Below are 24,715 nucleotides of genomic sequence, written 5' to 3'. Positions count from 1 at the left end.
CAGATCCTGGGCATGGACATGGCACCGCTCATCAGGCCACACTGAAGCGGTGTCCCACATGCCACAACTAGAAGGATCCACAACTAAAATATGCAACTATGTACTGGGGGGATTTCAGGAGAAAAACGAGGGAAAAAAAGGAAGATTGGCAACAGTTGTTAGTTCAGGTGCCAATCTTTAAAAAAAAAAAAAAAAACTGCAGGGAGAGCTAGACAAAGCCACTATTATACTTGGAAATTTAAGCACATTTCTATCAGTAATTGACAGATCCAAGAGGTAGAAAATAAGTAAGGATATAGTTGAACTGAACAGCACCATGAATCAATCGGATCCAACTGACATTTATATAATATTTTATCTAACAACAGCAGAAAAAACATTCTTTTCATGCTCATATGGAACATTCACCAAGATAAACCTCATTCTGGGACATAAAACACAACTTCACAAATTTAAAAGAATAGAAATCATATGAAGCATGCTTTCAGAGCACAACAGAATTAAACTAGAAATCACTAACAAAAAGATAGCTGGAATATCCAAAAATATTTGGAGATTAAACAACACACTTCTAAAATATTTTGAACTAAGTGAAAATGAAAATACAACTTATCAAAATTCATGGGCTATAGCTAAAGCAGTCTGTAGAGGGAAAGCTACAGCATTAAAATTTATGTATTAGAAAAGAAGATCTAAAATCAATAATCTAAGCTTCCACCTTAGGAAACTAGAGAAAGAAGAGCAATAAACACTCAGAGCAAGCAAAAGATAAGAAATAATAAATTAGAGCAGCAATCAATTAAATGAAAACAGAGAATCAATAAAGGAAATAAAAACAAAAGCCATTTCTTTGAAAAGAGCAACAAAATAGATAAATCTCTAGCCAGCTTAACGAAGAAAAAATTAGAGAAGACACAAATTACTAATATCAAACATGAAGAGGGGCCACTGCTATGGAGCCCATGGACATTTAAAGGGTAATAAAGGAAGATTATGAATAACTCTATGCCACGATTTGGTAACTTATGTTTAGAAAGATCTTCTCAATTCTTAGATCAGGAAATACACATTTTGTTGCCTTCCACTACTTTAATATGTTAACTTTTTCGGAAAACGGAAGCAGAGTGAACACTTCCAAATCATTCTATGAGGTCAGCATTACTCCAATACCAAAACTAGACAAAGACAGAAAATCTACAGACAAGTATCTCTCATGAGCACAGATGTAAAAATCCTCAAGAAAAATATCAGCAAATCGAAGCAAACAATATATAAAAAGAGCTATCTATCAATGAAAAATGAAGGATGCACTGTGTCACTGTACGCCCCTACCCTGCTCTGCCCCTTTGCTGAGCCACTGAGGCCAACTGTGAGAGCACTGAATAAATATCTTAAGCTAAGCTGAAAAAAAAATTATTTATTTATTTATTCCAGGTATGCAAGACTGGTTCAACATTCAAAAATTCATTAATGTTATGCATCACATCAACTTACTAAAGAAGAAAAATCATACGATCATATCAGTAGATGCAGAAAAAGCATCTGACAAAATCTAACATGCATGGATTACTAAAAACTCAGCAAACAACTCAAAAAATGGGTAAAATCTTAATAGACACCCCATCAAAGATGATATACAGATTGTAAATATGCATATAGAAAGACGCTCAACTCCTTTTGTCATTAGGGAAATACAAATTAAAACAAAAGAGATACAGATGCACATCTATTAGAATGGCTAAAATCTAAAAAAGTTACAATATCAAACGCTGGTGAGGACATGGAGCAATAGGAACTTTCATTCATTGCTGGTGGGAATAAAAAACGGTACAGCCTCTTTGGAAAACAGTTTGGCAATTTCTTACAATGCTAAACATACCATATGATCAAGCATATGATCTATGTATTTGCCCAAATGAGTTGAAAAAATTAGGTCCATACAAAAACCTGCAGATAACTGTTTATTGCAGCTTTATTTATAACTGCCCAAACCAGAAGCAACCAAAATATCCTTCAACAGTTGAATGGATAAACAAACTAGTACATCCATACAATGGAATGTTATGCAACAATAAAAAGAAATGAGCTATCAAGCCACAAAAGTCATGGAGGAATTTTAAATACATCCTGTTGTATGAAATAAGCCAGTCTGAAAAGGCCATATACTGTATGATTCCAACTATATGACATTCTGGAAAAGGCAAAACTACAGAGATAGTAAATCAGCTCTTTCCAGGGATTGGGCGGGGAGGCAGTGTGAGGAGAGATGAACAGGTGAAGCAAAGGGGATTTTCAGGGTGCTACAACTATTCTGTACGATGCTGTAACGATGGATATATGACATTACGCATTGTCAAAATCCACAGAAGTGAGTAACAGAAAGAGTGAATCCTAAGGGAAACTATGGACTTTGGTTAATAATAATGTAAAAATATGATAATCAATCATATGTACCACACTAATACAAGATGTTAATATTAGGGCAAACTGCAGGGAAGAGGGAATACATGGGAACTCTGCACTATCTGCTCAGTTTTCTATAAATCTAAAACTGCTCTAAAAACCAGTATATTAATTTTTTAAAAAGATAAGGATGAATATTATCACTACTATTATATAACAATTCTGGAAACATTAGATATTATAACTGGATGAGAGGACAAAATAAGAGGTATAAATATAGAAAAAACCACCAGTTGAAAAATATAATACAAGTTAAGATCACTTATGATAGCAACAAAAAATAAGAACTACAACTGGGAATAAACTTAATAAAGCTGCAGAGTGATGTGAAGAAAACATTCAAGTTCTCCTGGGGAAAAAAAGACTAGAATATCATGGGCTGATATCTTTTTCTTGGAGCGAATGACTCAATACTGGAAAAAATGTTCACTATTAGAAAACAAACAAAAATATCCATTCATTAAAAGCAATTACACTTGAAAATCCCAACAAGCTTTTTTGGGGGGATCTCTAAAAACATTCTAAAGTTCATTTGAAACAATAAATATCTGTGCAGGTACCAAGTCTGATTTATATATCACTCTAATTTCAAAACCTAGCACAGCGCCTGGTACAAGGGAAATGCTTGAAAAAATAATGAGAAACTCTGACAAAGAAAAATTAAGAGGAAGAACTTACCATAGCCAACATTAAAATTTAAAGTGACAGTATGATAAGGACAGAGACCATTGGGATAACAAGTAATCCAGAAATGGAAAAAGTATACAGGAATTTAGTATATATTAAATGTGGCAATTCAAATGCCTAAGGGAAAGATGAACTCGCCAACATATTAGCGATTTGGAAAACAATAAAAGCTAGATTCATAAACTTCATTTTATACATGAAACTAAATTATAGAAAGATGAAAAAGTTAACATATTAAAGTAGTGGAAGGCAACAAAATGTGTATTTCACGATCTAAGAACTGAGAAGGTCTTTCTAAACATAAGATAAAAATCATTTTATCTAGGGGTCGGCCTGGTGGCACAGTGGTTGTTTGTGTGTTCTGCTTAGGCGGCCCAGGGTTCGCTGGTTGGGATCCCAGGCGCAGATCTACACACTACTTATCAAGCCATGCTGTGGCAGGTGTCCCATACATAAAGCAGAGGAAGATGGGCACGAATGTTAGCTCAGGGTCAATCTTCCTCAGCAAAAAAAGGAGGATTGGTAGTGGACATTAGCTCAGGGCTAATCTTCCTCAGAAAAGGAAAAAAAAATCATTTTATCTAGTCCACTGAAAAGTTCTAGAAACAATAACCAACATAAAAGCAATGGGTACTCCCCAGAGCCTTAACTAAATACCATTTCTCATCAAAAGACACCAGATGTCCTTGGAAAAACAGTTGCTTCTTGGTATGGGGCAGGAAATGTACAAGATAAGCCTGGAACATTTTGTCTAACAGAAAGCAAGGAACTACCAAAGACACATATATTAAGATCACAACCAGTGGACTTGGGAACCAGCTTAAACAGATGTTTACCGGCGAAAGATGAGATAACTTGAACATTAAGAAGGATAAATTAATTGCAGTACATTGAAATATCTAACACGTTTAAATTCATAAGTTCATTTAAAATCATACTAAAACCAAAAACAAACAAACAAAAAACCAAACCTCATGGTCACCTTTGTGGAGTGTTAGTAAACAACTATTTTCAAAAGTGGTAAATAATAGAAATAATCAATCTATCTAGCCTTTTCTCTAGCAACTAACTATTCGTCAGAGAAATCAAAGAGTTGATAAAAAGGGGGAACTTTTACATTTTCAACTCTTAATGAAATAATGGATATAGGCAAGGATTTTCAATGGCTGTTTACATCACAAAAAGCGAAGCAACAAGATATTATATATCTCCTGGTGCAAGTACACAATGTCATTTCTAAAACGGTCTTCGTAAAAACTAAACCAGAATCTGATCAAACATCTGGTCCTAACTACCAACTTATAGAATATACAGGGTCAGAGTAACATGCCAAACTATACCAGCAAAATCCAGATTGTGATGTTTTACAGGACAAATGACCTGCTTTTACCAACGTAAAATTGCAAGGAAAAAAATTAAGAGAGATGGAGGGGTAAACTACAGATTAAAAGAGACTTAAAGACTTCTCAACCAGAGGCAATGCTTGAATCTTGAATTCCAATTCAAACTCTAAACAAAGAAAAGCGGAGAAATGTAAACACTGATTGGATATTTGAAGAACTCATAATGAAGGGATTGATGCTATTTTTCTGCAGGGTGTAGATAATGCGTAGATTTTTAAAGAGTGGGGTCCCCATGTTTTAGATACACAAGCCTGAAGATTAAAAGACCAATTACTGATACGTGGTGATGTAAGAGTCAGTGGCTCAATGAAAAGAATCTATATTACATATTACAGGAATTACAAATACAAAAAGATCATATAAAGTATGGTCGTACCATAGAACCAAAAACAGGTTAAACGCATACTCGAAATTACTTTTAATTCCATGAAAGGAAGCTTCTCATAGTTTCCTGGGCATACCAACTCCTTCTATAACTCCCTGCACTTGATATTCTGACTGGAATTATTTTTGCATGACAAATTCCTACACATTCTTCAAGATCCAACCCAAAAGTAATATATGCAGTAAAACTTTTCTAACCAACCCAGCATTACATTAACTGTCCAGTATGCTGCAAATAATACTATGAAACTATCTTTTTACAGCACTTATTTATACTGTAATTTAGTTGTTTTTTTGATCTGCTTCCCTAACGGCTGAGAGTGAGCTTTCTATTTGTAGCTCTGAGCAAATGCACCCTCCTAAAGGGTGCTCAATAAATATTCGCAGAATCAAACTGAATTTATCACCAATGTAGTATCTAAAAATAGCTTTAAAAATGACTCTAAGAAGGCTTGTTGAGTATGTCTTGTTCAGAAAAGGTACATCATCAAATTTGACAACACAGATCCTGCTAGCAAGATGGGAAACCGAGCGGTACATTTGGCTCCATTAACTCTTCCGAATTTTTCTTCTTTAAATACTCTAAACACTTCATCCAAAGCAGCTATTCTCAAACTTTTTAGTCAACAAGCAGCATTAGCTGACTACCTATTCCATCAGCTCCTATTTGCCATGGAAAAACAGAAAAGGGGAAAGAATAGAATTGACATCAGTGAAGAAAATTTCAAATTAACTTATAAACTAAAAAAAAGAGATGGTCAAATTAAATAAATCAAAGAAATAATCAGAGACAACCTAAAGCACTGATTTTTAAACAACTTTTTGACAAACAGAGTTTACATTATGATTTCGTACACACATACAGGTATAATATACATATATAACTGGAAACAATAGTTACCTTTACTAACATGATGGAATCTGATCTATTTTATTAATGTTTTCATAGAAAAGAAAAACAGGCAAAAACCCACTGGTAGAGACCCGCCAAAATTATTTCATGGCCCCACTACTGGTTTGAAATTTAAAGTTTGATAAACACTGTGGAAAGAAACTTTGCATACTATTAACAATCCCTAGGCTATACACTGAGACCTATAATCCTTCAGCAAATCTGTATATGAAGTTTACAGCAAAATACAATGTCTGTAATATATCATAAAATTATGAAGAGCAAACAAGGTTTAAAAGGATGTGGTAATTTCCACTATCAGGAAAAGTGAAATGAAATCTTTGATATCTAAAAATGAAGGCTATTATGTCTATTAAGACAAGTACCTTAGTCTACAGCTCTAAAAAGTGACAAGGCAAAGGGTCTTGGCTGAGTACAGTTAAAGGAACTAAGATTTTATTTTAACCAATATTACTCTCAAGTGTTCCTTCAAGTCTAAGAAACCCTTATTTAAGAAGTTCAGTTCTACTCATTGTTCACCTTAGTTATTAAATTGAGAGATAATATGGCTTTAAAAATACTTTTCATGGGACGTCCATCCAAAATCCAAATTTAAGACAAGGCATTCTTTCTAACAGATTATTACTTTTACGTTTCTACTATACAGAAATTCTGCAGTCGCTACTAACACCATCACTTTAAAAAACCTATTTCTTTTCATAGCCAAATATAAAATCAAATTATTAGCTGATTTTCTTTTGTTAAAAACTAATACTGAAACACATTATCTAATAACCTACCATTAGGCAAAGAAGCTCTTTCCACCATTTACATAAATGTCTTAGCTTAGGTGCCACTGGATCTATGTAAACATCACAACAAAATATTTTTGCTATAAGTTAGTGGTTTCAAAAGAAATTTTCCGGGGCCAGCCCAGTGGTGTAGTGGTTAAGTTGGAGTGCTAGCTTCGGCGGCCCCGGGTTTGCGGGTTCAGATCCCAGGCACGGACCTGGCACTGCTCATCAAGCCTCATTGTTCATTGTGGCAGCATCACACATAAGATAGAGGAAGACTGGCACAGATGTTAGCTCAGTGACAATCTTCCTCAAGCAAAAAGAGGAATACTGGCAAAGGATGTTACCTCAGGGCCAATCTGCCTTGTTAAAAAAAAAAAAAGAAAGAAAGAAAAAGAAAATTTTCATGGAACTATAGACAACAGAAATTTATATACAAAAGCATTCTAGAACAAAGAGTATTTATGTATATGAAATAAAATTGCCGTTTACTTTTTACAAGACTGCCACAGACACATGAAGTTGTGTCCAGGTTTTCTCACTGGATCCGCATGTTGACTAGATGCACTGAACGGAGAAGGCTGAGAACTGTTAGGCTGGCTCTGCACTTGTACAGCTGGTGAAGGCGTCATCGGAGTGTTCTGTGAAAAAGCACAACGGCATAGCTTGTGAGATGACATTGAAAACCATTCAGATTTTATAGTATAGGCTTATAAGGTTCATTACATTGATAGTTACACACTTCTAACATACGAAACTTACATTGTAGTTTTAATGATTGTCTTTTAAAAATTCTTTTAAAAAAGGTAACTATTTTTACAAAAATATTTAGGAAGTCAGATTCTTTTATTTCATACAAACCACAGAGGCAAGATCACATTGATATTGTTATAGAATATATATTTAGAATTAAGATGTTTTCATGTTAATAAAATTGGGTAGAAACACATAATTATAGATTAAAATGATAAATAAATCTACTATAAATGCATCCATTTGGTTTACTTAGACATATTCTTCACAAGGACAATTTAACTGCATGTTATTATTTCTTTGAATAACATTTCCTTACATTTTAAATAAATATAAAACAAACAATATATAGTGAAAAGCAAAGAAAATGTCAGACGTTAAAAGTGATGCACCCATATAAGTAGAATGTTGTAAATATTATTTTGCAGTAAGCTGTTTTAACTAACAACTTTAGTTTTTAAAGTTGCTCCGTTATAACTTTTGATTGATAATACAAGTAAAAGGATTCTAACTGCAGGTGTTAAGTCCTTTAAATACAAGCTATGTTCTTTTTCTTCTATACCCCATCCTTTCCTCTCTGAAAAACATGTAAATAAATAATTATAATGTAGCTTAAAACAATTTGAGGCAATATATTTTCTTTGAAGGCTTAACTCAGACTTCATTCATAATATACTATAAAGGGAAAAATAATATTGAATTTCTCATAGAAATGGTAGCACCCATTTTCAAAGCATTGTTAAAAGGCAATAAATTTAAACTTTGGTAAAATATTAAATGTACTTGTTCGTTTATAAGGTAATATTGGAAATAGTCTCACAAAACTAAGTTAAAAATTGCTGAAAACTTCAGATTTAAAAGCCATAATAATTTAAAAAACAGACAAAACACAAACATATAAAGCTATAGCTTAAAAATGAAAAAAGGAAGAGAATAAACTGCTGAAAGAAAAAGTTCTTAGAAATGTGAAGTCATAAGAACTTTTTGAGTTCTAATCGCTAAGAAAAAAAATCTACTTTTGGAATGTGATAGAAGCTGTTTCTATAACAGGGTCCCAACCTTAAGATTTTACAATATTGTTAGTGGAAAAAATATACACATGCATTTTAGGGCAGCACAGGTGTCATGGGAAGGAATGGACCTTCCAGCTTGACCAGATCAGGACTCAATTTTCAATCTGCCTTTGAACTAGCTATGTGACCCTGGGCAACCTACTTAACCTCTCTAATCCTCAGTTACTTCATATATAAAGTAATGGAATCTAACTTATGGGATGGTGGAAAGACTAGCAAAACTAAACATGAAGAGCCTAGTGCTCTAGATGCTCAATAAATGGCAATTACTACCACTATTATTACGCTAAAAGAGAAGTCCAGAAGGGAAACCATATTCTGGAGGAAAGATAAGTTCACTTTGGGGACAGTGACAGATCAACAAATACAAATGTCTATCAAGAGAACTTAATGCTGGAAACATGGATCTGACAATCATTCACCTGCAAATTATTAAAGCCATAAAAACTGATGGTGAGAAAGCAGACAGGAAAAAAAAAAAAGAGGAGAGAGAAAGGAAAGGAAGATAACATGAGAATCAGCCTATCAAGAAAATCAGTCAAACTGTTTCCTTGAAATGAAAATACTGCATTAAACCTTCAGGAACTTCTAATAAGTGGGAGTAACCAAGAAGATCAGCTTCGGCTAAATACAAATACTGCAGAGTGACAAGTTACAAATATCCCAGAATTTTAACTAAACAGTAAATTTGTCAGTGGTATCAAATTCCCTCAAAATGAACCTTCTGGTTCCCTATACTACTACCATTTAAATTAGGTATTTTATTGACTCTTTTGTCATATATTTGCAAATTAAGCTTATTTTTATAAGTGCTAACAAATCATTATCCTACCTTTCTTTCATTGTGTAACTCTTATTGGTGTCACACAGAAAATTTAATAACAGGGAATCATAGGATATTTTAACCCCAAATGTTAATGAGAGATGTGGCAAGGATGAATGAAGTTAATGTGGGCTGTTAAATTAAGAATGAATAAAAGACATAGTAACCAAATGCAATGTGTAGAAACCTGTGCACGCTAATTCAAACAACTTGCTTAAAAAAAGTTTTTTTTAAGACAGCTAGGGAACTGAACATGACCTGGGTGGCAGATAATATTAAGAAATTACTATTTTTGTTAGGTGTTATTTAGTAATGTGGATATATATATTTATATATATTTAAAAGTACTTTATTAGAAAAATATATACTGAGTATTTATTGGTGAAATGAAATAATGTTTGAGATTTGCTTTAAAGTACTCCAGGAAAAAAAAATGATGTTGGTGAGGAATAGATGAAACCAGAAAGGCAAGATAGTGATAATATTTGAAGCTAGGATACAAGGGGGCTTTACTGGCCCTACTTTTGTGTAAGTTGGAAAAATTTCACAATAAAAACTAAACAAATGACAACCAAAAGAATTAGAGCTAAATACATCAATGAAATAAAAAGAATTAAAGTACTTACAGAAGTACCAAATGAGAAATTCCAAGGCTCATAATTTTTTGACCACAGGAATTAATACTTTTAGGTCTCCTTCTATATTAAAAATTGTATATTTCTTTTAAGAAAACTACTTTCTCTTCTTTTTTTGTGAGGAAGATTGGCCCTGAGCTAACATCCATTGCCAATCTTCCTTTATTTTATGTGGGATGCCGTCACAGCCTGGCTTGACAAGGGGAGCTAGGTCCGTGCCTGGGATCCAAACCTGCAAACCCTGGGCCACCAAAACGGAGTATGCAAACTTAACCACTCAGGCACCCAGGCTGGCTTCAAGAAAACTAACTTTTAGTAGGTTGTTTGTATTGTACTGCATGCTTTTCAAAACACCATTTAAATTAATTATGTTTTAAGAATTAGGTCTTTCACAAGTGAATACAAAATATATCTTTCTAGGATGTAAAAGTTTAATTTTTCTAAACGTTGTTTACTGTGAATTACCAGATCATTAGCCATAATCCTAACTCAAATGTAAAAGTAAAAGTAGGTTTCAAAGTTGAATTTTTTGGAATGATTACTCTTCAGGAATATTCTATATCATCACTCTACTCTATTGAAGAAGAGCTAATTTTTTCTATCAGTTTTTTTTTAATCAAAACAAAAAAGACACAACTCCAGCAGTGGGTGATCAGAAAAGTAAAACTACACAAAGAATATGAAACAATTCTGTGATTTCTTTTACTTTTGGCAAAGATATTGCTTTTTTGTTAAATAAGAAATTACAATATTGCTTTCCTTTATCACCTTTTCAAGAGTAAATTATGGCTGAAAATTCTAGATTACACTGATAATATTTTCTGATATAAGATGGGATTGAGGCTCTTAAATCCTTACTTTCTTATTAATATTAAACTTTTTTTTTTAAGATTTTATTTTTCCCTTTTCTCCCCAAAGCCCCCCGGTATATAGTTGTGTATTTTTAGTTGTGGGTCCTTCTAGTTGTGCCATGTGGGACACCACCTCAGCATGGCCTGATGAGCAGTGCCACATCAGCACCCAGGATACAAACCAGCGAAACCCCTGGCCATCGAGGCAGAGCGTGCAAACTTAACCACTCAGCCACGGGGCTGGCACCCCTTATTAATATCAAACTTTAAAAACCTTAGAATAGGGGGTCAGCCCCGTGGCTGAGTGATTAAAGTTCCATGCACTCCGCTTCAGTGGCCCGGGGTTCGTAGGTTTGGACCTATTCCACTCATCAACCATGCTCATCAGGCATCCCACGTACAAAGTATGGGGAAGACTGGCACAGACATTAGCTCAGGGCTAATATTCCTCAAGCAAAAAAAAAAAAAAGAGGAGGATTGGCAACAGATGTCAGCTCAGGGAGAATCTTCCTCACAAAACAAACAAACCAACCTTAGAATAAGATATTTTAAGATATTTTCTGATATGAGAGAGGAGTTGAGGCTCTTAAATCCTTACTTTCTTATTAATATTAAACTTTAAAAACCTTAGAATAAGACTACAATTTAAACATTTCAATTGGTGTTAGAAAAACTACAAAGTCATAACTTATTCTCAAACTCTTTTACTAAGTAGTAATGAAATAATGTGTTCACTTCTAACTATACATTTTGAAAGCCACTTATAAAATGGAAATAACTGGTCAAGGTAAATATAATGATGAATAGACCAGACATTATGACACCTAAGGAACTGGGAAAGTGTATTCTAAAGAAGAAGTAAGTAATGAGAGATACTTTCAAATGTTTATAAGGAACAAGAATTAGATTTACTCTAAATATGCTATAAGAGATTATACTTAGTCTAAACGTACAGATCTTTAGAGAACAGAATTAAGACAATAATAGAAATCACTGGAAAAGAGATGTTTGTGAATGTGGAAGTTATTTCAGCTCTTAAAAATGAGAGTTTTAGACAAGATAATATCTAAGGCTCCTTCTGTTCTAACATTCCCTCATTTTCTTAAACTACCAGGTTTTTTCCTCTTATCTAGATCATCAATACAAAACAAGCCTGTCTTGTAAGAACACAGTGAAATGTAAACAAAAAATTTCTGTTTAGTGGTAACACCTTTCTTAGTTATTACAATGTGCCACTAGTCTACAGATCTGAGCAGCAGTACTCTTTAAAAAACACTGAAATGATATTCTCTTGGCTCTTGCTAAAATGATCTTCAGTGGCTCTGACTAAATGCTGCCCCCTTGAGGCTAAAGATCTGCTTTCTGATGGGTTGAGTAACTTTTCAAATCTTTATCAAGAAGGGAAGGGACCAGGAGAATATCAATATTCACAGCGTTACACAGGAGCACATGAGGTCTGACTCATGTGAAGGACAGGGGACTGAGGGGGCAGCATATATAAAATACCTCAAATAGGCACATCCTTAAGTAAACTATTTTTATATACAAGAATTTGGCATGTTACCAGGCCATGGGATTAACAATATAGGTATGTTCAACATGTGTTTTACACGCTCCTGGAAAAGCCAAGTCTTTAGGTGAGTATTTGTAACTAATTTTCTTTCATTTTTAATTAATTTTTACTTGTTTATATGCCAATCTAGCTTTATGCCTCCAGGAGAGAGCAATTCACGAATGGTAGGTCTTTCAGAAACAATATCCTGCATGTTGCACTTTAACTTGCAAATATAACAAACTGAAAATAAGCAGCTACAAACAAATATAGAAATTTGCCTTTACGTAGGTACAATTTATTTTGTACTTATATGACCTACCAGCTAAATACTAAATACAAAATCTATGGTTATATAATTTACTTTTATATACCTTTCTCCTTTATTGTTGCTAATTTTTTTCTGTAATGAAATTAATACAGCTGATTAACAGCAGCGAGAAGGAACAAAATCAGGGGGAAAAAAATGACATAGTAATGGTGTTAGGAAGGATTACCTGTTGGCCACTCTCAGCAGGGACATTCCCCTGCAGTCTTTCCAGCCCTGAGCATTCTGTACGTCTGGAAGTCCCTTCTTGGGGTCCAGGTGACTTCTTAACATTCCCAGACCCCTTGAAATGGTGGAAATAACAAGATTTGGCTGAAAAATCACATTTAAAAATCCTCTGTTTCATCTACCCTTTTAAGGTACCAATTAAAACAGTGAATAAAACGGTGTTAAACCAAGGTCTAAAATGCAACTTTAAGAGTAGGTAGAGAAATGTAAAGAATCTGGGCAACAATGAAAATGGTTTTCTATTAGCAGGCTCTTAAGAAGGCCTAACAGCCTACTCCTCAAAGGAAACTTATAATGCCGTCTTGAACAGCTGGTCATTTTTTAGCCTTTATAGGCACTTTAGCCTACATGGGAGCAGAAAATACACCTGCACCATTATTGAGTGCCTAACTATGCAGCAGGCACTGTGCTAAGCTCTATACAGAAGAACCCTCGTTTTTGATTCTCATTCTTATAGACACCATGCATGCTATGTCTCTTTTTCTTTGAAAAGTTTTAAATTTCTACATGCCAAACACCAATTATAGAATTAAAGAATGTAGCTATTCAAAACAAACTACATTCTTGAGGAGAACACATTAAGTTTAGCTCACATTTTTCAGATTAGGAATAAAATACATTAATTTTATGGTGTGAATTAGATGCATACATATCCAATGTGTTAAGTAAAGAGTTTTAGCATTAATGTCCTAAAATTATCATTTAGTGGAACTGACATCCTATAATCTAATAGTTGAAATAATCAATATGTTAGATATAAGAGGGCTTTCTAGAACTTCACAAAGAAATCTTTCAGAATAGTGGAGAAATGGGTTAAGAGCATGAGTTTTGGTTTCAGACACACACCCAGGTCTCAGTCCTGGCACCACCTCATATTAGTTGATGACCCTAGGTAAGTTATTTAGCATCTTGGGACTTCATCTCAAAAACAAAGATCACAGTTTTTACCTAATGGAGTTGCTGTGAGGATTAAATGAGAAAATGCTTTAGCGCAAAGTTCCTAGCACAGTTTCTAATCTTAGGCAGTATTATTATTCGTTTTTTGTTACTATAGGTATCATTATTGAATATAATCACACTGGAAGATTAATGATACAAAAATGACAGTTAATGAAACGATTTCATAGTAATAGAGTTTTCCTCTAATTTGGCTTGGTCTATTATAACTATTTAAGATTATAAAGGAATTTAGGAGGAAAAAACAGAGATAGGCACATAAGCAAGATGAATCAGCAAATTATTAAATATAAGAAAAAATATAAAACCCAATTTACTGAATGCTTACTAAATGCTAGACACTGCACTATTTAAAAACATTTTTAGTGTGTTTAATAAATGAAAAACTCAAACAAGTAAAAATGATTTAGTATTTTCCATCAAAATGCAGTATTAATCATTGCCATGTACATAATATCCACTAAAGAAGACAATCTATTTAGGCACCTTGAAATAGATCTAACCAATACTAACACATGAATTAAAATCTCACTGTACCCCCAGACCAGCACTGTCTAGCTTTATCCATACACATGAAGAAAGATGCATATTAGTCGATGAACTGTTGTGAAGCAAGGGATTCTGTTCTTTCATCTTCCTTTTTGCTGTCCCCCTCATCAAGATTTGGTACCCATGCCAACAATGGCCATAGATCTGCCGTCATCATCACAAGCACAGAGAAGAAACCCAAGCCAGAAGAATGCTATCAGAGTTGGCAACAGTTACAGAAGTTTCTGGCTATGTAGGAATTAAGAAAGAGAGTGTGAAGGAGAAGTAATCCAGGAAATAGGTGCAACACAATCATTAAGTGAACCCCTAGTTTCAGTGGAAATAGCATTTAAGATTGTCCTCAAAATTTTTACAGGTTGACTGGACCCTCAATTCAGTAGCACTGATCCTAAAGAACACTTTTATTTACTAACATACGCAGAGATGGAATAGTAGGTATAAAAAGGGAACAGGAGAAACATAGTAAAGTAGAGGAGTGAGAAATAAAAATGAAGAATATAAAAATAGTTGAAACAAATTGAAATTATAAGTAATCATACTTTTTAAAGAATAAAGGCAACTAATTCAATACATAAATATAACAAGAACCACTTAATAAAGTTCTTATGGGATTCATCTTTTTTAGAAAAGTACTGTGAAAAGAGGCACAAAAACACATTCATGTCAAAATCAAATATAGAAATTCCCTTTTGGAGTACTTTTAACAATGCCCCCTGCCCAATCCAAAAGAAGACTAAGTTACATTTTAAAACTTCTCCAAAAGATGTTAGATTACAAGTGCTTCTCTATCTCGGGTCTACAAAATTACTAATTTGGGTCTATAACAACGTAGAAAGATTCTTTAAACCATGTGCAAAAGTTAACAATTGAAAACTGTTTAGTATTACCAAGTCAGAGAAAAATTAAAGAGCACGACAGCTTGAGTACACTGATGAGCTAATACCACTAACTTTCCAAAATAAGACATGGAAAAACAGTACATTTCCCCCAAAATCATATTTAAAAATCAGAATTTTTGTAGGAGAAACGTCATAGTAGAATGACTTACCTGTGGGACCACATTCTGTACGTATGTTGGTGGATGCTGCTGCTTTTGCTGAACAGCACTTTCTATTGCTACTTTTGCTACAGTGCTTGGATCTGCTCCTGCTGGCACGGCAACCATTGTTGCACTGCAGCCAGCATTGTTGGGGTCACTGATTGTAACAATTCTAACTCCTACTTTATTTGGAATTCCTGTGACTGTTTCCCTATCATTATCCTCTGCTGGCCTCTTTACAGTTTTGCATTCTGCTGTGCCATTTGTAGACCGAACATCAGATGACAGGGCAGGAGAATGGGATACTCTGGATCCTGAGTGGGGAACTGCTAGGATTTGATGCCCCTGTATAACAGAGGTTGTAGAATGTGGCGAGACAACTACACTTGGGCGTTGCTGAGGCACATCTGAATTCAAACTTGAAGCTAGAGGTCCATTAGGCAAATCAGTACCACTAAATTGCTGTGTTGCCACATTTGAAGCCTCCTGTATACTGCTCACAGATGGTGAACCACCCAAAGTTAATATGGGTCCATTAGAAATTCTTTCTAGTTGATCACCTTTGGCAGTATCTTGCAGAGTGGCATCTAAAGTCCCTTGTGGTTCCACTGGAGATATCTCACCATTTCCTACATGATTGGAAGTTTTGTGATTTGGAATGTTTTTGCTTAAATGAGAACCATCTCCTTTATCAAAATCACAGATTCCATTAACTAGAGGTTTTTTCAAATCACTTTTGATATCCTGCATATCCATTTGTTCTGAGTTCTGTTTTCCAGATGCTCCATTCTCACCTAATTCTAACGATGGCCCATTACTGATTAGTGAGCACTGATTAGCCTCACTTTGAATTTTCCCTGAGTTTGAAGGAGGTAGACTTGAGTCACTGTACTTTCTCCCATTTAAAAGACTTCCCACTTGCATTTCATTTTCCTTTGTATCCCCGTTGCTGGTGTTCATGGTTCCTCGTCGGCAGGATGGGTTCTCCATGACTTCAATTTTACGTTCATGAACATGTAAACCTGTTGCTTCTTTTGCTTCCTCCTCCTTTTGGCAAATTATTTTATCACCTTTGAATGGGGGAGTAGCAGTTGTACAAGACGATTGTCCAGCTGGAGATGCTTGAGTGGCTGGAAGTGTTTGCACCTGAAGTCCGACTCCTGCCTGGGTCCCGCTCATGGTAATTCCTGCTGGAGCAATAAGCTGAGTTGCATTTCCCTGACTCACAGTTGCAGTTGCAAAACTTGTATTTGGCACAACTGTTATGGTTACCTGGTTGCCTGAAGTCCCTTGGAAAATGGTTGCTGGGCTATTTGAGATCAGTGGGCCTGGCAATATTTGTAAGTTCGAGATGGGCACAGTTTGCACTCCCCCTGCGGGTGGCATTGCACTTTGGACCAACTGAACATTTTGCTGCCCAACCAATAGCTGCTGAGCTGGTGTTTGCCCCTGCACTCCAAAACCTGCTGCTTGGTTATTGGCCACCTGGTATACCACCTGAGGGCTGGGAGCTCTTGCATTATTAGGGGGAGGAATCTGTGGAGCTGGGAGAATAAGCTTACCACCCGGAGTTGAAGGGCCACGCTTTGGAAGCAGCAACTGTTTTATCAGACTAGACTCACCAGAAGCAGGCTGAGCAACTCCTGCATTCGTTTGCTGTGGCTGAACTTGCATCTGTACTTGCTGTGGCTGCTGAACTTGTACTTGTACCTGTTGTGGTGGGGGTGCTGGTGAATGCTGCTGCTGTTGCTGCCTTTTCACAGATAGCATTTGACTGACAGTAGGAGGTGGTCCCTGTGATTGAGGGGTGGAAGAAGATGACATGGCAGTAGGGACTTGGTTATTAGTTGCTGGGACAGGCGATGGTGAGGAAGATGGAGTTATGTTTGGTTGTCCAGTGAGCTGAACTGTCTGACCAGCTGGAAGAGCTGCTGGATTAGCAAGAACAATTTGGTGAATGGCTGGTGCATAAGTCTGACCTTGTTGAGCTGGCTGGCTTACAATCACTACACTTTGTTGAGTTGGCTGCTGTGGTTGTTGAATAGGCTGTTGTACCACCGTTGACGAAACCTGCTGAGAAGGGAGAGGTTTTGGTGCAATGTTCTGAAACCCTACCCTGGAGGGTTGTGGACTTGGAACACCAGCAATGGTAACCATTTGTCCCGTAGCTACCTGAAAATTCTGTACTGAAGTTGCTGAGACAATATTAGATGCAGAAGTTGTTACATACTGTGGGGGTGCTATGATAACAGTATCTTGTGGCTGGCTCCCAGCTGATGACTGTTGAGATGAAGTTTGCACAGGTTGGGGTGATGTGGTGATTAACTGTTGACCCTGTGAAACTGTAGAAGTACATGCTGGTATGTTCTGTACTCTGCCAAATATATGACTCTGTGGGACAGCTTGTTGAATTACTGTAACGGGAGTGCCAGAAGGTATCTGTCCTGGTACCACTGTGTGTAATGGAGACTGTTGTGGAATTACAGATGGATGGTGAAGCAGTGTCTGGGAATTCACAACTGTAACAGGTTGTGGCCCTGTATTATGATTCTGAACCACAGAACTCTGAGCAGCTCCTCCTCCCACAGAAATACTAACAGGAACTGCTGTTTGGGGTATAGAATTCTGGATTACTGTAGCCTTAACGACTTCACAAGGAACTGGAGCTTTATTTTGAATGACAGTCACCGGAGCGTTCTGCTGCTGGTGGGTATGAACTGAAGGATTTGGTGGAATTCTTGAAACAGTCTGTGCCACAGTATGAACACCTTGTACTGGAAAAGACATTTGTGTTGCAGTCAAATTTGAAGACTGGTTGGTAACAGGAGTCCTCTGAAAATGGTTTCCTACAGTTTGTGGTCCATGAGGGATTCCTGAAAACGGGGGAAAAGTGAAAATTCATAATGAAATGACTGAAAACCTGCATGTAGGAATTATTTTACTTAATGCAAGAGAAAATAGCTTTAAGAAATTAACATCTAACAACTTTGCATCACATGATAACACAAAAGAACAAGCAAGAAAATGCTACTGGAAAAACAAGGAAAAGTTACATTTTAAATGTATGTAAGTTTTTATTTAGTTTTATTATTAAATTAGTAGTATTTAAAACACAATAAAAATTAATACCTGCAGGTGAAGGACTTGGAGATACATCAGGAACAGAATCAACACGAACAACAGGAGTAGAAACTGGCTGCTGCTGATAGTACATCTGGATGGGAAGTGGTATAGCCCTCCGTTTTACTCCTACTACATGAATATGCGCCTGCCCGTTGTTACTAGAATCCTCCACTCTCTTCACTGTATGATTTGGAAAGACCGTTCTGTAAAGTACACACACCCTCAGTTTTGATAACAAGTACACTAGCAAAAACACTAACTTCTAACAATGTTTACATGAACAACAGCAGTATATTCACTGTTACTTATGTATGAACCAGTATGATTCCTATAGTTATATTCTGCAAGGGTGGGAAGCAAAGAAAGAAATATAAAAGTTCAATTCTCCAACTTTTAAAATCAATATTTATTAACATTGTTGGGTTTTAAATAATTCTACTGCATATATAAGAAACAAAATAGTTAGTTGCATCTAGGCTATGCCTATTTTGTGAACTTTTCAAAATATCAAGCCTTGCTATATGAAGACAGAGTATTATTATATAGACTATTATTCATGATTTAAAAGGGTAAAGGTCATGTCTTTTAACATAGGAAAAAAGTAGACAGGAAAAAAGTAAACTTAATTTGTTCCTTCTCTTTCTTTGATAAACCTCATAATTCTCAAATGCAAACACCAGATGAGATTTCCAAAATTCCCTTGTATTTAAACTTCCACCATACTACAACCTAACCATATGAAATTCAAAGTAGTGGAGATATTTAAAAGTAGATCTAGATAGTTGGTATTTTCTCTAAAGAGCAAGAGGTGTTGTAAGTGATGTAAATTAACTTTATTTAAAGTTAAGAACGATGCATCCTACCTAAGACATTTATAAAATCCAGTTGATGTTAGGATTCCACCACGAGCTAATTTGCTGCAAGTTGAGAGGTACTCAGAATACATTTCTGCTCGAGAGACAGAACAATCTGGATTTACTTCAAAATGAGCATTTAGCCTAAAAGAGGAGAAAAATAAATGGCATTATGCAATATACTATAGGGGAGTCTATATTTAAATATCCTAAAGCCATTTGAAAGAAATGTTATAAACTAATAATTAGACCTATTAATCAAATTTCACTATCTCATGTTATTAGCAAAAATACATCCTAGGTTTTAGACAGACTATATCAAATCAAAAGAGATTAACTATTTAATCCTATTTATTTTAGTATAAAAAATCATTAACTAACATAAAAACTGTGTTCACATTCCAGCGAGAGTAGGGTTGGTCTGTTGGCAACAAATATTCTACAACAAATAGTTATATTCAGTGAATATCTACTCAGGTTCTTGTCTTGTAATAATGAAAAAAATAACAGAAGTTCCCAAATATGAGCTTTAGAGATGTGGAAAATAGAGGAAAAACTGAACTAAAGTTAAACTTTTGTTGGCTCTTGGGTCAAATTCCTTCAGGAAAAAACTTGCCCAAGCTTTCAGCTCCTCCCTAAAACAATACTTCCCATGCTGCACACTCCCTCTCCCCCACTTCAGAGACTTCTATTCCTAACCCATTACAAACTCATTCAAACTTCAGGGTTTTTCTTTCATAAAGTCACCTTCACCTATAAGTTAGAATCGGGGGTCTCATTATCCTTACAGGACTTTTTCTAGGACTCACTATATACAGAACAGGCTGACTTACAGCTGTTTCTTACAGACTGAATCAAATAACAATTATGATAAAGTAAGCATAAAATGATTCTCTCCTCCTCCCGCCCAGAACTGGCAGAAATGTGAAACTGGGATTTATAAGACCAAGTCTATATTCACAGACACATTTTACAGTGGATGTAGTACATACTTTTTTCCAACTTTCATAATCTTCTAAGTACCTAATTTTCAAAAAGACTAGATACAAAAAACTTTTTTGGTTTCAACGTAAAAGATAAACATTTCCAAATATTATTGGAAGAGACTCATCAAGTGTAAAGGGTCAAGGTACAACAATATAGAACATGAGGAAAAAGCAAATAATCAGAGATATTTAAAACCATAAACCTGATTTAAGCAAAGTGGGAAAGTCTAGAGAAAATTGTCACAGGAACAAAGATACGAAAGCACCAAAAACATGGGACACAGAGTGACAGGAGCATGGAATGGGAGACAAATAATGTTACAGAATGGGAGAAAAGGGATCAAGGAAAGAAACTTTTAAAAGTGATACATCATCGGAAAATGATCTTACATTTCAATCCGTTAATCTTCTAAAGAATTTAAGTTGAAATTCATAAACAACGTAGAGGCAACTACCCATGACAAAATGAAATCTAAATAAGTCTACATTTAGTTTTTCAGAAAGCGGCTGAGATATGACTACTCAGTCTTCTCAAGAAAATATTACTTTCAAGTTTCCTATGTCAATGTAGGCACATTGGCTATTCTATCACTTGGTTAGTTTCCCCTTAATACCCAGAAAAAGGAAAACTTAACGAGCAGTGAACAAGAAGTTTTGCTTTTAATGAAAAAGAAGGGACATTTAACAACAAAATCTGGTTTTATTTTTTTAGTCCACTTCAGTTTTATTTTTTTAAAGATTGGCACCTGAGCTAACATCTATTGCCAATCTTTTCTCTTTTTCTTCTACTCACAAAGCCCCCCAGTACATAACTGTATATCTAGTTGCAGGTGCTTCTGGCTCTACTATGTGGGACCCCACCTCAGCATGGCTTGATGAGTAGTGCTAGGTCTGTGCCCAGGATATGAACTGGTGAAACCCCAGGCCACTGAAGCGGAGTGGGCAAACCCCACAGCTTGGCCAGGGGGCCAGCGCCCAAAAACATTAATTTAAGAAAAACAAATTCCATAATCTGACAAACCTTATTTTCTGCAAAGTCAGAGAAACTTTTAACACAAATTTTACTCTGAAAAGAAGTTGAGCGGTATAATAATGAAATTCTAGTCAAAGACTATTTTAATTTTGAAGATTCTGATGAATATATTTCTTTCAAATTATTCCAAAACACAGGTGAAGTGATTTTATATTGTCCTTTCTTTCTATAAGTGATATTCTACTCTAACTAAAGAGAAATACAGAATAAATCCTTCTGGATGACTGTTGAAATACATTTCCTTTTCTCTTTTGCTTTATTCTTCCCAAGGATAAAGCCTTAATAGAAATAAACCACTTACCACTGACAAGCAAACTTCTCACTATCTATTTCCACTATTCCTGGAGGTGGAGCAACATGCTGTGCTACAACTGCTCTGGAAGCTAAAGGAAAAAATACATTAGCTACAGCATTTTTTAAAACTTAGTCACTGAATTTAGTTCATGGATGCTGAACCAATTAATATACCCAATGAATATCTTTTAAAAAGATGTATAAACATAATGAAAATAGACAAATTTGAGAAAGAAACCTATAATGGAGCACATATTATACTAGGCACTTAGATGCTTTTATGAACGATTTTTTAAACCTCACAATCATTCGAATAATAACAATAAAATGGATTACGTCTCTAAAACAAACTAATTTTCCCATGGGTCAGACACTGAGTTAAATACTTTACATATATTATCTCTCTTAATTCTTCTGTGAGGGGGGTACAGAAAAGCAAACGGAGACTCAAAGTGATCAAAATAACTAGCACAAGGTCACACAGCTCAACACATCAGTAAATCAGCATCTCTCAGTTTAGTTATAGAAGCAGACTGCATCAGAAATAACTTTACTTCTGAATTTTAAAAATTAGTATTAACTATAAGTGGCATATATAAAATTTCTGGGATAAGATGAACAAAAAGCTGAACTGCTATGTTATATACAAAGAAACTAATGCAAACATGAAAAATATGAGATAATAGACAGTCACATAGTGATAAGTTATAAACACGAATCTTACATATTTATAGATAAAATTTAAAGTTTAACTGTTTCACCATTGAATCAGCAGTACTTTATAGTTTTTAAACTTATAAAATGTACCCACTTTTTTTCAGATGACATTTTAGCAAAACTTTTCAGAACCCTCAAACAGAACAAATGCATTTCTCAATTATTGGAACTAGAGGAGTGCCACAGCACAGCCAAATCTTTGAATGATCTGAAGCAATCCTAACCTTTGTTTAATGAGGCACCTCCAGGCTTCCACTGGGATAACAGCTAATAGCTGCCACTTAATAAACATTTACTCTGTATTAAGCCATTTACATTTACATTATTTGTCTTAACCTTATATATAGGTCTAAATTTAATTATCCCCATTTTGTAGATGAAAAAACTAAAGCTCAGGGATTAAGTTCACAAAGAAATACATGACAGAGATAGCAGAGCTGGGTGCAGCTGGAAAACTTTCTTTCAGGAGTGCTGAATTTGATTCCAGGTGTGTCACATTTCAGAGGCCATACTGTGATATGCTGCTTCTTAACAGAACATAATAATTAAAACCAAAATTATTTTCCTGGTGCAACTCCAGCTTGTCTTTTCTTCTCCTGACTTAATGACACTGTTGCAGAAAATACCTTTCTAGGGCCTGAAGGGAAATTTTCTTCCCTTATCTTCACCAATTGTACTGTGAGCATACAGCCTACTCAGACTGAAATCTCAATCAATTAACAACTGATTATATGAAACATTAGAAATTGTGAGAAACTTTACATGCAAAGTGTAAAGAAGAATGATGCAGCCACAATTAAATTAAGAATATAAACTGGAAAGATATAATTACTATAAAAGTGGCTACACACTGAGAAGCATCGCCCTCAGAATATCAGAAGACATTCCAAAGGATACTAAAGCACTTATACTTTAAAAGGAATCAATTTCCAGATACTCAACTTTTGTATATATTCCTTCCTAAAACTGCTTTGCCTGACAACATCACCTCCTCTTTGATAATCGCTCTTTTCTCACTTTGGAACAGAAAGTTTTAACTCTCACACATCGTTTATACCATTGCAGGATTACGGCTAAATGCATGACTCTGAAGCCAGGGAGGCTGCCTCTAGAGTTCCATCACTCAGTAGCTGTGTTACCACTGGCAAGTTACTTAACCTCTCTATCTATAAAATGGGGGAAAAATAACAGTACACTGACCTCGTAAGTCATTATGAAGATTAGAGGAGTTCATATGTAAGTCACTTAAAACAATGTCTGGCACACAGTAAGCATTACATAAATATTAGCTATTATTATTATAGTGTAAAAACCTCTGGAACACCAAAGGGAGAATTAGAAACATTAGTGTTCACAAAGCCTCCTTTAATCAAGGTATTATGGTAGGGCTTCCTGTCTATCCCAATGTTTTATATATTATAGTTAAGGGCTGTGTTGAGCATTAGAAATTGGGTATTTTGGCCCTTTGATGTATTCCGAATTCAGATATATTATAGAGTAATGACAATTTTTGCTTAATGTCCTTCCCTCATCTATCCCTCAACTATTGTCAAAGAGTGCATTACTTGATTAGCAGACATCTGATCCTGTCCAAAACATCCAGAAGACATTTGGCCTATGCCAAAAGGTCCTTGAAATTTGGTTCTGTCCAAAACGTCCATGAACATATTTGATCCATGCCAAATGGTTTTGGACAGAACCAAATATCAAGGATCTTTTGGCATGGACCAAATGTCTTATGGATGTTTTGGACAGGACCAAATGTCCTGCAAGGGCATTACTTTGAGGTGAATCTGTGTAAGTAAAGTACAGAGAATATTTTCAAGAAATATTGAAGGTGGTGGCATCTTAGTTCATTCAGATGACAAACTCATGGCAGGTTTAACTGTCTTAGAATTCTGAAGTAAGGAAGGTGTCAGGGGAACACATATTAACATGCTTTCTTGGATTTAACAATAAAGTTGGACTTTTTTCTAAGTAACAGCAAGTGAGGCTAATTAAGATTTTTTTTTTTTTTGGTAAGGAAGACTGGCCCTGAGCTAATATCTGTTGCCAATCTTCCTCTTTTTGCTTGAGGAAGATTGGTGCTGAGCTAATATTTGTGGCAGTCTTCCTCTATTTTGCACATAGGATGCTGCCACAGCATGGCTTGATGAGCGGGATGTAGGTCCCCACCTGGGATCTTAAACCGTGACCCCCCAGGCCACCAAAGTGGAGTACACGAACTTAACCACTATGCCACTGGGCTGGCCCCTAAGCAAGATACTTTTGTAAAGACTAACTTTATTAGTTAGGTT

General features: G+C 35.4%; 1 protein-coding gene across 4 annotated transcripts in view; it reads right to left on the bottom strand.

Moving 5' to 3' along the window:
* ARID2 (AT-rich interaction domain 2) overlaps window positions 1-24,715 on the bottom strand; it is a 161,247-nt gene that overhangs the window by 31,606 nt on the left and 104,926 nt on the right. For 2 of the 4 annotated variants that reach the window (XM_070621117.1, XM_070621119.1), the window contains 6 exons: window positions 21,709-21,790; window positions 19,398-19,532; window positions 18,541-18,737; window positions 15,421-18,284; window positions 12,808-12,921; window positions 7,116-7,264 (listed from right to left, as the gene is read on the bottom strand). In XM_070621117.1, the coding sequence (XP_070477218.1) occupies window positions 7,116-7,264; window positions 12,808-12,921; window positions 15,421-18,284; window positions 18,541-18,737; window positions 19,398-19,532; window positions 21,709-21,790 (3,541 nt within the window). The remainder of the gene's footprint in view (window positions 1-7,115; window positions 7,265-12,807; window positions 12,922-15,420; window positions 18,285-18,540; window positions 18,738-19,397; window positions 19,533-21,708; window positions 21,791-24,715) is intronic. The other 2 variants (XM_070621118.1, XM_070621120.1) reach the window with 1 other exon arrangement.

Source organism: Equus przewalskii, chromosome 5, assembly GCF_037783145.1.
Source record: "Equus przewalskii isolate Varuska chromosome 5, EquPr2, whole genome shotgun sequence".
In the NCBI taxonomy this organism is placed as follows: Eukaryota; Metazoa; Chordata; class Mammalia; order Perissodactyla; family Equidae; genus Equus; species Equus przewalskii.
This window is presented reverse-complemented; position numbering and strand designations above follow the sequence as displayed.